Genomic DNA, 13,780 nt, shown 5'->3' on the forward strand with positions numbered 1-13,780 from the left:
TTGTGGAGTCCTGAGATACAAAGGGCATTAACCTCATTAGCATGAAACCTTTTCTTCTAACCATTGTGGGACCCTTTCAGACTCCTAATCCCCCCTATTTTCAAAGCTTGGTTTGTAATAAAGCTTTTAGGGTTTTTTTTTCAAAGCTAATGGCATTCTCTGAAGATTTTATTGCTGTTACGCTACATAGGACGCTTAAATTTTCTCTCTCTCTCTCTTTCCTTGCGGTGGAAAAAAAAGTATATAGCTCCTGCAGAAATAAGCCTTTTATCAAGATGGGAAACAATTTATAGAAAGGCCCAAGTCTGCTGTTTAACTGCGATCTGGCCCATTTGCATGGGTTTGAAGTAGAACTCAAGCGAAGTTGGGTGAATTTGAGGTGACAAATGCGCCCGGATTCATTTCAGGATCCGCACAACCAGCTGTTTAGGGGGGAGGATGTAGCGAGAAGTTTACTTGGGGACTAGCTCCCGTAAATAATGATCTTGGGTTAGAGATAGGGAACTGCATTGCGACATGCATCTCACCCTCTCTGGGCCTCTGATATTTGAATGGAAAGTCACCATTATTGAATAAAGAGCAGCGGTGTTTAAAAAATAATAAGATCGGACTTTTAAAAAAAAACAATGACATAGTACCCTATAGTGCCAACACGTGCCTGGAATGTCTAATCTTAAATTTTCAAGGCAGGATGTTTAACAAAGCTCGTATTTTCGCGATGCATTGTAACTTCGCCTTATCACAGCGTAAAGGGTAGTGAGATTGTCCTAAATTATGTCCAACTAGCCCCCCTGGACCCACGGATTAAGAGATTAAAGGAGACCACTGGGCAATGCCTCCTCTTTCCCCTTCATATTCCTGGTATGATAATTGCCTAAACTGATTTGCACTTTCACAAAAGCTTGCAGGATTCTTTGTAGCTCGAACAGAGCAGACGAGGTTTCTCTATCAATGGAAATAAAACTGATTAATGCAGTCTATCAGGCTAAGGAGCAAATGAAGCATGAAAAAAACAACTGTGTACCCCCAGAAAACCAGCTAGTTTCCTCAAGGATTGGTTGCAACTCCCCCTCCCCCATGCGTCCCCCAAAACACACACTTTAATGTTCGAGTTTTAACGTTTTCCCCAGAATCGGTCCCCGCGACAAACATACGACCCGCCAAATGGTCACTACATACATCTCTCGTGTCCTATTTTCAAAATAAAATTAAAAAAACTAACTTTTTAAAAAAAATCAGAAATCCCGCAAAAAAACAAACAAACAAACAAAACAGAGGATTCTATGTTGGCTGCAATTGGCTGAATTATTTATCGATTGCCCTTTCTGTATTAGAAAAAAAGTGGCTCTGATCTCTGGGTTATTTTGTTTTAACGTTCTATTTATAAGCGACTGAATTAATGAATAAAAGGCCAGTCAGTGCACCGCGTATGATGAATGGTTCATTGGTGCCGAAATTGACATGACTGTTTAGGGTGTGAAGTCACTACAATAATAAAAAATAAAAAGGTGGGGAAACGAATTTGCAAGGTTTAAAAAACGTGGAAAAATATTGCTTAAAAATTTAGGGCATATGGATAAATCTTTATTGACAAAATATTGACAATGACATACTTCTTGGAAGTATATAGTGTGTTAGAATTCTAACAAATTAAACACAAAACACAAAAATATTTACATTCTGGTATAGAAGACATTAAGGAAACATTTGTCACTTTTTTTTAGTAGCTCTATAATCTTGGAATATTATAAGCTCAGTGCTTGAAACTTGCCTCCAATAAAGATGGCCATTTAGTATCCATCCTTTATACAAAGTCCTTTACATCGCTACTGCCAGGTTTGGAAGTTTTGCCAATTGGGGACCCTATCATCAAACGTGGTCATTGGACTTAAACAAAAAAATTAAGCTTCATAATGGGACTATTATATTTTAAATGATTTTTTTTCTGCAGCAAAAGTCAAAACCATCCCCACCCCATCCCACCGTGTTGTCCATTTGGGAGGAACACTATGGTTACTGCTACTTCATTTAGCTTTCACAATCACTTTGACGCCAGAAGTTATCATAAAATGTTTACAGACGGCACATTTCTCGTAATATAAAATTAAAAAGCACACAGAACCTGTCTCAAAGGGAAAACAAATGACAATCCATTTCTGTCTTTAGGAACTTGTTTTTGCCCACACGGCTTTTACACATGCAATTCAAGTTTCTGAAACAGGTGTGGTTCTGGGCTGTGTATGGAATTCTCTTTTAAAGACTGGACAAACCGTGAAGTGCAATATGTCCTGTTAGGGTTTTGTTTTTTGTTTTTGTTTTTCTTTCTCTCGTTATTTTATTTTTAAAAGTGGACTGCGAGAAACGGAATACCTGTCAATCATCTTGTCTCGGTGGTTTGGCTTTGATTGACAGATCCCCCCTTTGCCAGACTTGTGCCAGCAGTGCCACATTTTGGATCTTTCGCTCGTTCGCTCTCAGCTGCTTCCTAGACGAGAATTGCATTTTGATGAAGCCTTTATGTATCTTCCCTGCAACGCCACTGTCTTGTATGTGATCCTTTTAACACTTTTTTGTTTGGTTGGCTGAAAGTCCAAGTGCCAGTTTTTAATCGTCTGAAGTGACGTCTATTTCTTCTGGACTGGCTTGTTTCGTGGCAATTCTCCACCGGTTAATGTGATGAGTCCCTTTTTTCTTCTGTTGTGAGTCTGAACCTTCCTCTTCCAACTTTTGTCGCTTGAACTTTGTCCTTCTGTTCTGAAACCATACTTTTACCTGCAGATGGGAAACAAAGTTGGGGATTACTTGGCTGGTTTCACTTTAACACCCCAGAAAATCGGTGAGGTCTTTACACTGATTCCATTTGAAGATTTCTGCCCCCCTTAAAGAATGTTGTAAGGGGGGGGGGAAATTAGGTCTATTTTCTTTCTCTATTTTCTCAAGGGGTTGAAGAAATCTGCTTAGAGGGGGTCCGGAACTCTGCGTCTATGTGTGTGTGTGTATATATACAACGTACGTGGGTATATATAGAGACAGACACTCGCTGTGTGGCATACAGTTTGCCGGTGTCTATATAGGGTTATATATAAAGAGAAAGTGTGTACGTCTATATACCCACACCCACAACGTATGACTACATCCAGGTATATAGACCCCCCACACATATATGCTCTCTCTAAACGCACGTAAGCTCTGTATATTACGCATGAGTTTTCCATACACCGCATTACACATGAAGTATCTTTGGGAAAACAACTACTAAATTCTACAACCAATTGCACATAATCTTTCAAAAGAACCAACTGCTCCAGTCATAATACAAACACATCATCAGAACTTCTATTTTTACATACCCCCATTTGAAGTGTGGAGTAGTAGTTAACATCTGGGACGTGACCATTTGAACGGCAATGTCTTTATTCAATGTAGGCCCGTTGGAACAGAGTCTTGGATAGATCGGTTTAATCGCATTTTGGAGGGGTGGGGGTGAACGTGTATTGGAGCATCGACTGTTCTTTAACACCCTGGACCGGCTGAACCTTGGAATAACTATTCTGAACAGTGAAACTGTTCAAACTCCTTTTAAAATTATATTAATTAAAAAGAAGAGATGACGATCCTTTTAAAATCCCACTAGGGCCTTTACTTTCCCAGGGGCGCAGGATTCTGACATTATAGAGGCGTCTCCTTGAGAACATTTCTCTTCCCCCCCACTCCCCACCCCCCGCCAAAAAAAAACCCCAGCAAACGTTACAAACCCGAAGCATTTGACACAGCGGTTGTTTGTGCCAGTGGCGTCCAGAAGCGATCGTATTAAAGCGAACTCTTCAAGTGCCGTAAAAAAATGCCTCTCTGAAATTTGTTCAGAGTCGAATAAATCTGACTTAAATGTACGCCAGATTACTTCAGTCATTTAATTACAGATAGTATTGATCCAGAAGTTTATCTCGAGAGCTGGCCACACTCCTTGGAGTGGCCAAAGGTAAACACGGGTGGGTTTTTTTTTTAAAGCAGTTCAGACTCTAGTTCTGTCTGAAAGTGCCTGATAAAGGCCGCAGAAATGGGGGGGGGGGGAGAGAGAGAGAGAGAACTGGAGCATTTTAATAAGCTGGTTTAACCCGCTTCGCTGGGTCTTCAGAACAGAGCTACTACCATGCCAGGCACACATCTCTGCTGCATTTTCATATTCTCCAAAAGTCTCCCATTAAAAAGCTGAGCGGGGAACAAGGGGTGAGTTTAATTTGCTTTTAGTTTGCTAATTGAAGAGGAGGACGGTTCATTTCTGCCCGCTGATCTCCAAAGGGGAGCTCGTTTGTAGGGAACGAGGGGTTTGACATCTGGACAAAAGACCCCAACCAGCTTCGGAATCAAGCAGGACAAAGACCACCTTAAATACAGCTTTCCAGTGGAAATAAGCCTGTGACCGGCCCCTTGTTCGGAGAACCTCATAAAAGTGGCGATCCCTTTTTATTGTTTTGTTAGGGAGACATTTTAAAACAAAAGCTCCAACCTCTTTATTGCTTCCCCCCGAAAAGAAAAAAAAAGTGTTACCACTTAATCCGCACAGAGAGCGTTACTGTTTACTGGGAACTTTGAACTAGGCTGCGACTGGAGATGAGTTTTTTCCTCCCTTAAATACAGTGCCACGTACTGTAGCAGAGACAATCCCCTCCGAAATTCCTCACGGTGAGTCTCCCGGACACCCCCCCCTCCACCCTCACCCCCCGAAAAAAACAACTCTCCTATGGCACTAACAAAACCGCGTGAAACATAAGAGACCTGAGCCGCAGAGTTCAGAAGAAACTAAAAATCTATATCTAAATAACCCATCTGGCTTTAAACACACGCCTTAGACAGTTCACATGCATCCTAAATGCGAAATGGCTCATCCACACCATAAACTCTTACGGCTGGATCATTAAGAAGCCTCTGAAGTAGAATTAGCCTTGCATATGCTTCAAGAAACCAATATGAGCTGTCTTGACAATTCTCAAACAATGCAATTATTCCAATCTGTTTCCGTCCAACATCTTTGATGCAAGCCCAAATCGTTCAGATTGACTGCAACAATCTGTCTGTGGTGTCATCGGAGGTACTGCTTGCTTTGCACACATACAACGGAAGATAGAGTTGTAATTGTCACTTGAAATATACTGATCAGCTAAACAAAATATATCCCACGTTCAAATTCTGGACCTCAGCCAACCGACACAGAGATATAATTAAAGTCATTTTTGGTTAGTAAGATGTCTATGCTTAATTTTTATCTTTATATCTCCGCTAGTTATATATCACAGTTTTGCAGGAGCTCTATACAGGGATATAGTGATAGAAAATTCGCCTTATAAACTATGTCTCTTTCCCTAAAATAAACCGTTTTAACCCAAATGTTACTCAAATTGGCACGAAAAACTCACACAATTGACCAAGAAGTTGTCCTTCGAAAATGCAAATCGAGATTTTTAATATTAACACTGATGTAGTAATTCAGTTATCATCTTAATGTATTATGTATACAGCGATCGTTTAGAACTGAATGACCACAGATAACCCACAAGGAAAAAATGAACTATGGTTTACTTTGGACATTATTCATAATAATAATAATTGTGACCCCTGTAATTTTTAACTAAGGTGGTTGTTTTAATAAATAGGACGTAGTTTAGATAAACCAGGCAGTGGAAAGCCATACTGAGCTAGACATACACCTCCACCCTATTTATATTAGATATGAATCCCTGCATTTGCAGAAACTTTGTATATCTTTTACTCTGCACCTTGCAGTTTGCCAACGTATTTTTTAGTTACATGATTAGACCTAACATTCCGGCCCCAGAAACTTCCTGTCTGGGTCCTTACCTGAGTTTCCGTGAGGCTGAGGCTGTGTGCCAATTGTTTCCTTTCTGCTCCTACTACATAGTGATTCTTTTCAAAGGCATGCTCCAGTCTCAGTAACTGGGATGGCGAGAAAGCTGTACGGATCCGTTTGGGTTTCCTGGCCAGTGCATTGTGCAAGAGGAAGCTCTCTGGGCTGGTTTCATTCCCTGGACAGCAGGGCAAAACAGAGATTAGCAACACACCTTTCCACAAACACACTCCATTCGTATTATTTAGCCCTAGCGTTACTTTCCCACTATTATCCGGTGGGGGAAATTCTTACTCGTTTTTTTTTTAAACTCCTTCTTTATATACTGTTTCCCCTACCATGCAGAAAAAAGGCGAGACTCCAGATCAGCACGAGAAATTAATCAATACAATAAAATCCACCTTTATGGGTGTATTAAAAACTAATGGATGGAGAGACCACCGCTGTCATATCTGTGTTACTTATTTATTGTAGTAGCAGTTAGGAATTCACAATTGGGTGTAGATTAAACCGATGGTTATATTTTAAACCTAATAAGAATGGCAAACTATTCACAATTCGACCTGTCCAGTTATTCCAATATCATATATTCCTCAGATGCGCAGGGGAGTGTGTGGTGATCTCTATGCAGAAGTCGGCTGTTTAGAGACAGCTCCATATTCTTCAGATCTGACCCTGGTTGACCCTCCAAAAACTACATTCCAGAGTTTTTTTGGTTATCCCCCCACACACTTTTTTTTTTAAACGGTGCGGTATCTTTTAAATAGTTACACACCCGTTTATAAGCCGGCACTACAGCAGTAACTACAGCATACGTGAAAAGTTAATGCCAGCGAGGGGCTGGTTACCCTGAAATCTCTATGTACCAACCCCTTGCGATTGCAGCAGCAGGACTAACACATTTTCATAAAAATAAACACACAAACAAACTTTAGGGAGCGTAAATCTGAATACGCGTTTTGCGGGCGTGAAGGGCTGGTCGGTTGGTTTGTTTCCCTAGGACGGATCGCCATTTTCGACTAAGTGGAATCGTTTCTTGCAAGGTTACAAAACCAATGAAGAACCAGCAAGGTCCTTTTCAGTTTTCTTTAAAGATCGCCCCATTAGGAGGTTGTGACTTAAACCAGTCTGTAGCATAACACTGGGACATTTCTGCCCGCTCTTTACCAATCTGCCGATAACTGGGACAAATAATTTGGTCAGCGAAACCTGTAATTTTGTTCTGAGAGGCTATAATCCGTTTTGAACCACGTCTCCCTTTCTTCAGAAAGGCTCTCGCTCTCTGCGGAGGGACATCGGGGGTTGCATTTTGCAGTTTAAAAAAACCCAGACTGCTGCTTTCAGAATAAATAAGATTGATTTTTTTTTAAACGGCTTGAACTAGTGAACGTCAAAAAACACACACACAAAAGTGAATGGGACATCGTAGAAAAGAAACCTGATCTTTCTTTGGGGGGAAACAAAGCTGTTAGCAAAGGGTTAAATTAACTGGGGCAAGGGGGGATTTGTTTATTGATTGTGTGCCATAAGTGTATTTCCCCTCAACTGGTTATTAGTCATTTGGCAACTCTAAGGAACTCTGTGTGAAATTCATCTTCCCCCCCAGAAAAAAATGTGCTCACCCTCTCTTTCTCATCTGCGTTCCTTTTAAGACAATAACAGCCCACTTTGTTTGATTGTTATTATTATTGTTTTGTTACTGTAAACAATAGGAAGTCAGGGATTTTTTTTTTTTTTTTAATAAACGGAAACTCTTCCTCGCGCCGGCTCTGCCTTGGCGGAGCTCATCTGGCTTGTCAAGGAAGAAATACAACGAAAATACGACGAGGTATATTGCGTGTCTAAAACGACGTGTGATGTTCCCCGCAGCCCTGTTTGGCTGGATGTTTCTGGCAGGCCAAGATCCGGAGCGGGCTTGCCAACTTGCGACAGTTTTTAGCGGCGATTTAAAAAAAAAAACACAACTTTTATGACTGATCTTTAAACCACTTTAAAACAACTGCTAACCCCCTGCCCCAGCTTGTCCCCCTCCCCCAGCCGCCCAGCGCACGCCGCTTCCGCTGACAGCTTCTCCAGTTCGATAGCGGGGCAAAGAAAAACAAGAAAACAAGAAAAACTTCCCTAACAAGAGCCAAACCTGCGCCCACTTTGAGGACTTTAGCAGAGCTCTGATCCTGTCTCCCCTTCTTCGACTTTTAAAAGGCGTCCTCCGTTCCCCACACCGCAGACCATAGACTGGGGTTGGTAGCCGTCAATTTCACCCCTACGCTTTCCAGATCCCCCCCCTCCCGCCCCACCTGGCCAGGGTGTGGGGACAGGATCGATCCGGCGCATGTTGGGTGCGCGGCTGACAAAGGAAGAGAAGTGGCACGTACCTTGGAACCGGTGGCCCAGATATCGGTATCTGTGTATTAGCCAGGGGTAGAAAGTGGAAGGGTCCCTTTGCTGCGAGGCAAACAGCGGGTGCGGGGAGTGAGAGGAAGGCAATGGGTGGGCGGCCAAGGCGTGGGGAGGCGGGACGGGGTGCACCGGCACGGCCGGGTTAGGCGGGTGGGAGACGGCCTCTGCAAAGACCAAGTCCGGGTTGGAGTAGACCCCTCTGCCGGCGGAGTGGAAGCCGTTGAGGAAAGGGTTCATCGGGCTGGAGTTGGCATAGCTGAGCGCCGCCGGCCGGATAGGGTCCTCGGAGCGAGACGCGGGCAAGGGGCTGTCTTTGGCCACCAGCGACTCGATGGTGAAACACCGCTTGGGTGTGGGCTGGAACATGGTGCGGCGGCTGGAGTCCCCCGGCCAAAGCTCTGTCTGTCTCTGGTGCGCGAGAAGCGGGCTCCGCAGCCCCCCAAGTCCGCCCGGAGCCGGGGAAGTTTGCAGCGGGGAGTGACTTCAGGAGGGCTAGATACACACATAAATAGACAGGGGCTGGCGGAGAGGAGGCGGCGGCGGCAAGCGGCACCCAAAAGGGAGAGAGAGAGACACACACACACACACACACCCAAAAAGTTGCTGGGAGAAGTTTCCCTCCTGCGGAATGCGGCTACTCTAAGTCCAAAGACAATCCATGGATGTGATCGGTCCCTTCACAAGTTGTGCAAACGATTTGTTAGTTCATGAGCCTAATTAGTGCTGGGATCACATAAACAGCTTCCTCTGAAGCCTGGTAAATGGCTTGATGATTGGTCGCTATTACTCGCCTGGAGGTTGAAAGGGGGAGACTCTTTAAAGTGCGTCAGAGGGGAGGCGAGCTCCGGCAGCTGGGATCCTGGAGGGATGGATTCAGGGCCCGGAACGGAGTGTGTCTCTCTCCACTCACTCCAGAGCGCTGGTGTCCCAGCCGGGCTCCTCACCTCTCCAGCCACTCAGCCGCAGATCCGTCCTTCCTCCAGCAACCCAGCCAGATGCAGCTAAGGTAGGTAGGAGCTCAGGGATTTTCCACCTCGAATGCTGGGGCGGGAGGTTATTCCTGATGCTCTAAAATCGGCTGAAGTGGATTCGCTCCGATTCAGCCTTTCAGAAGACTGATTGCATGTTCAGCGTTGTGTATCCTGCCAGCCTGGAGCATGCCCCGGACTCGCCCGCCTAGCCTCTCCCCTGATGCAAAGGTGTTTCCAAAATCCGATATACGGATGCCTTGATCCCCAAGAAGCCAATCAACCCTGGGAATGTCAGAGTCCCCCTGGGATGCCCCCACAGTTAGAGGCATCCACTTTTGAAATAGTTGTTTGCAACGAAAACGCCTGGGATGTTGGTGTTTTGTTTATGTTTGTTTGTTGCGAACTTCCTTATGGGCGATTACCTACTTACACTCAGTCCACCGCGGTGGGCACAACGGGGAGCAGCCCCGGGAAGATGCTTGCAGTATGCAAAACGAGGACACGCGGGGTTATTGCAAGGGGACAGGCGAGCAAGTCAGAAATTCCAGCCCTATCCGTATTTTCGAGATTACCTTTAGGTTTGGGGATGATTTTAGGGCCGAGTTCTCCCGCTCTTATTGGCTGGTGCTGTAGCATAATTATGATCACATCCTAATACTGCTGGCTGCTGCTTACTGTTTATTGGTAGTTAAGGATCTATTATCTATTCATCAGCCTCCTATTTTTGCCAATTACATTCTTCTAAAGTGAAGTACCAGCAGGTATTTTGCACATTTACAATTAATGATAAAAAAATCTGGCGTACTTAAATCTATTACGCTGCTGTGTAATTTATCTTAAAGATGCAGAATTGCTAATGTAAATGAGTGTTTCTGTTGAACTAGGGGTTGGAAAAAGCCTTGGAAAAGCAGCCTTAACATTTCCTTCTTTTCTTTTTCCTTTTTCTTTCTTCCTTTAAATAAAACTAATCATTTACTCTATTGTGTTAAAATATTTTACAGTCGTCATATAGAAATATACATGCTCCTTTCCCAGTAATTAGCAAGCTTAACTCTCTCGCCCTCCTCTTCTCCACTTTCTGTGTTAAATAGTCGATTATTTTGCAGCCAACTGATACTTTCAGGAGAATAGCAAATAGTTAGAATTGTGTTACATATATATATATATATATCAAACATTCAAGTGTCTGTGTATAAATATTCAAGTGTCTATATGTATAAATATTTACCAATGTATAATATATACTGTATAGGTGTACACTGTATATATAATTTTATATCTGGTGTAACAATATTATACACATATATGCCTTTATAAATGTGCTTGAATATAAAAACACACAGAAGAGTTTGCATGTCTGTAACACAATTCTACTATTAGAAGTTCCATCACTTATGTTAAAGTTACACATATTTGGATAAATCTCTCTCTCTCTCTCTCTCTCTCTCTCTCTCTCACACACACACACACACACACACACACACACACACACACACACACACAGATGTATACGTGTGTATAGATTATAAATATGCTGAGCTGCGTTTGTTTCAGAGGTAGATTTTTTTCTTCCCTAACCTAGTTGTGTGCCCCCGTGTTCTGTGCCCTTTGAATCACTATTATGTCGTGAGAATAAGTCTTTTAACTTTTTTAAAAAAATTAATTAATTAATTATGACCGTGAGTCTCTCTCTCTCATAATACAGTGCCATGGTGACTGTTACAGAGATCTGGGTTCCTTTTCTGTTTATTAAAATCAGTGTCGTTGACAGTGTGCACTAAAGATGACTGTGATTTGTCTGTTTAACTGAACGGGGGCTTGATCATTGTCACTGGGCATTCAAAATAAAAGGGAAACTTCCTCTTGCTCCTAAGACCAACTTTCCTCTGTTTTATGTGGGTGTTTTTAAAACCAATTCACGTTTACCTGAGTTTTCAGGCTGAATCTGCCTTTGAATGCTTTATCATTCTTCAACTTTAGGTTCTTAGTTCCATCCATCCTGACATAATCGCGAGGATATTTTGGAAACAGCATCAAAGACCTCAGCAATTTCTCTTTCTCTGTGTGTGTGTGCAGAATTCACACACAATAGAACCCTATCATGAATTATAAATTATCATCATTGTTATGTTATGACGAAGAAATGCTATTTAGTCCTAAATTCCTTCCTAAAGGGGCCCTTTTCTCCGCCGCTCGGCGAAGGAGGCTGTGTCAGTCTCTGCGGTCGATACCTAAAAGGAAACCCCAGCTTGGAAGGCAGTGGGGAATCTCCACTTTAAATTCCTGATTTCGCACAGAAAACCTGATTGTCTGGTCCAACAATCTTGAGGTCCAGTTTTCCTCTCCTTACTCACGCGAGAGGCCTCCTCCGTAGAAAGTCCGTAGGAAGCCTCGGGCGGGTAAAGTCAGCGGGATTTACTCTGGGATAGCGCTGCCAGATGTAATTCGCTTGCCATTAGCAACTGAGCCTTTTAGTTTTAAACAGACCGGAGCTCTGGGTACAGTGTGTCATTGACATTCTCCCGGGCCTGGCTTTGGAATCGGAGGGCAAGCTGTTCTGAAAGGCCACCGGCCTAGGCGATTATTTATTTGTTTTGTTTTATTTTATTTTACTTTGGGGGGAGGGAGGGAGGAAACCACCGCTAACACTTTCCCCTCCCCAAGAATTGTTTAAAACCTGGGAATAGTTTCCCTGTTCATAATCCTGGGCTATTCCTCGATTGCATCTTTATAAACGTTTACGGTCCAGAGTGTAGCGGCATACCTGCAAATTAACACAGGGCGGGTTTCAGATATATACTGTGCATATATGCACACTAAAGGCTACAGCAGTTTTGTGTGTATGTGTGTGTTTCTAAGGGCTACATCAACTATATATATATGGAGAGAGAGAGAGAGAGAGACTAGATGTAGTCCTTAGAAACACTTTCTGTGACTTCTGTGTGTAACCCCAACTCTCCTGGTAACATCTCGAAATTCCTTATAGTGCGGTTCTCTCTGAACTTCTCATATAGAGCTTGTTGCTTCTTGATTGACTAGTCTTGATGTTTTCTTGGCGGAGAAAAACAGAAAATCTGGCATTGACCCCGTGATAACAATCCACGATTTGCTTAAAATATTCTTTAAGGCAGAATAGCTCGGAGGGAGTGGTGCACTGGATTTGCAATCAAATTACATGTCTGGCCTCAACTGCATTAGCCTTGTGTTTCCAAAGTAATGCTCATTTCTCAAAGCAAGAGACAAAAGCGGGGTTGGGGGGAGGCCTCGGATCTTTGCCCTCTCTGGGGCAGGAGGGCTGTTTATGAACTGAGACCGGCTGAACTTTAGGAACGGGGGTCTGGCTCCCCGAGTATGAAGTTAGTTCTTCGTGTTCTCAGCTCAGCCCCGTTGGCGATCCAGGTTTTTCTCCCGGGAGTTATGTGCCTTTAGCTAGACGTTTCGGTGACAAAGTAAGTTGGCGGTGGCGGTGGAAGGGAGAGGACAATTAGTTGGCTAAACACACAACTTAAGTCGGTGATATGAGCCCTAAATATCGATAAATAGATTTAAGCGTGCTCCAAGCCCTTTAAAAGCACATTAAGCGGCGTAATCTATGGTAATTCATGCACCCAGAGCCTGTACAGTGGAAATAATATAGGAGAGATCACACGGGAAGGGGCCTGTGTCGTGCCGAGGAATAAAAGAGACGAGTTACTTATTAAAGGAGAGACACCGTTTGCAGGGGAAAGTTTAACACGCCGTGCGTGCAGTTCGCACGGGCTCCATGGAAATGGAGTTCGGGAGCTGGACTCTGGCCCCAATTGCTCTCGCTAGGTCGGTGGGTTTCTGGTTTCAATCCGCTCGGGTCTCCCGGTGAGATTCACAGCGAGCAGGTGGATTGCGCCGCCAGGGCCCTCCCCAGGTTGGCTGCTGGCCGTTTCAATGGGCCCTCGGTCCCTGTTGCGTGAGCTCTGCGTTCTGTACAGCGTCTAGGAGCAGAAAATAAAAACGCTGCATCTCCCGGCAGCACCCAAAGCGGAGCCCAGTGCAGTGTGATGAGGAGCCGCTCCGGTTTGGAGATGCGCTTCCGGTGCCCCATAGACACACACACACACACACACGACTGTTTGCAATGGGGAGCCATGCCAGAGGCCTCTATCTTGCTAGTTCCCAGGTCGCTGGGTGTAAACAAATCACAACCCCTTATATGGTTTTTATGCACAAAGTTCTGTTCTCCTGAACGTTGTTTAGGCCCGTGGAGGGTTATCTGGCGACGCTGGCTTGACTTCCCAAGCGATTCTGTATTGTGTTCCAGGTAATCGGACAACTCTGCTTAAACAGGCCTGCTCTGTGTGTGTGAATATTTACACCGAATAGTTTGAGGCAATGCTAATAAGAGCGCGCCACGAAACTACGGGGCCCTATCCTGTAGTCCTCGCTCCAGCAAAACCCCTATTCACTTGACTGCCTGTTTTCTCCCGAATAAGGACTGCAAAGACCCGGCTCAACCATGGTCCGTCAAACTATCCTGGGGGTCTCCATGAGTGCTGGCGAGTAAGGACTGGCG

General features: G+C 44.0%; 1 protein-coding gene and 1 long non-coding RNA gene across 3 annotated transcripts in view; one reads left to right on the forward strand and one right to left on the reverse strand.

Annotated features, from left to right (window-relative positions):
- Positions 1-1,569: 1,569 nt before the first annotated feature.
- On the reverse strand, positions 1,570-9,743 carry EMX2 (empty spiracles homeobox 2). Of its 2 annotated transcripts, XM_034777011.1 has the most exons (3): positions 8,239-9,061; positions 5,857-6,041; positions 1,570-2,772 (listed from the first exon to the last, which is right to left on the reverse strand). In XM_034777011.1, exons 1-3 carry the CDS (start codon positions 8,627-8,629, stop codon positions 2,605-2,607), a joined length of 744 nt encoding a protein of 247 aa, XP_034632902.1. In that variant the 5' UTR covers positions 8,630-9,061; the 3' UTR covers positions 1,570-2,604. The 2 variants fall into 2 exon arrangements, with proteins under 2 accessions (XP_034632902.1, XP_034632903.1); XM_034777012.1 differs by lacking the exon at positions 5,857-6,041 and having other exon boundaries at positions 2,669-2,772; positions 8,239-9,743.
- LOC117880652 overlaps positions 8,927-13,780 on the forward strand; it is a 79,020-nt gene continuing 74,166 nt past the window's right edge. The window contains exon 1 of the long non-coding RNA XR_004646568.1: positions 8,927-9,269. This is a non-coding gene — a long non-coding RNA (uncharacterized LOC117880652). The remainder of the gene's footprint in view (positions 9,270-13,780) is intronic.

Source organism: Trachemys scripta, chromosome 7, assembly GCF_013100865.1.
Source record: "Trachemys scripta elegans isolate TJP31775 chromosome 7, CAS_Tse_1.0, whole genome shotgun sequence".
Taxonomy (NCBI): domain Eukaryota; kingdom Metazoa; phylum Chordata; order Testudines; family Emydidae; genus Trachemys; species Trachemys scripta.

Bases quoted from the DNA above. Each gene is read 5' to 3' on its own strand.
- EMX2 (XM_034777011.1), bottom strand. From the start codon at position 8,629: ATGTTCCAGCCCACACCCAAGCGGTGTTTCACCATCGAGTCGCTGGTG. The intron at 6,042-8,238 runs GTACGTGCCACT...CCTGCTGTCCAG, and splicing joins TCTGGGCCACCGGTTCCAAG to GGAATGAAACCAGCCCAGAG. The intron at 2,773-5,856 runs GTAAGGACCCAG...TCCCATCTGCAG, and splicing joins TCAGCCTCACGGAAACTCAG to GTAAAAGTATGGTTTCAGAA.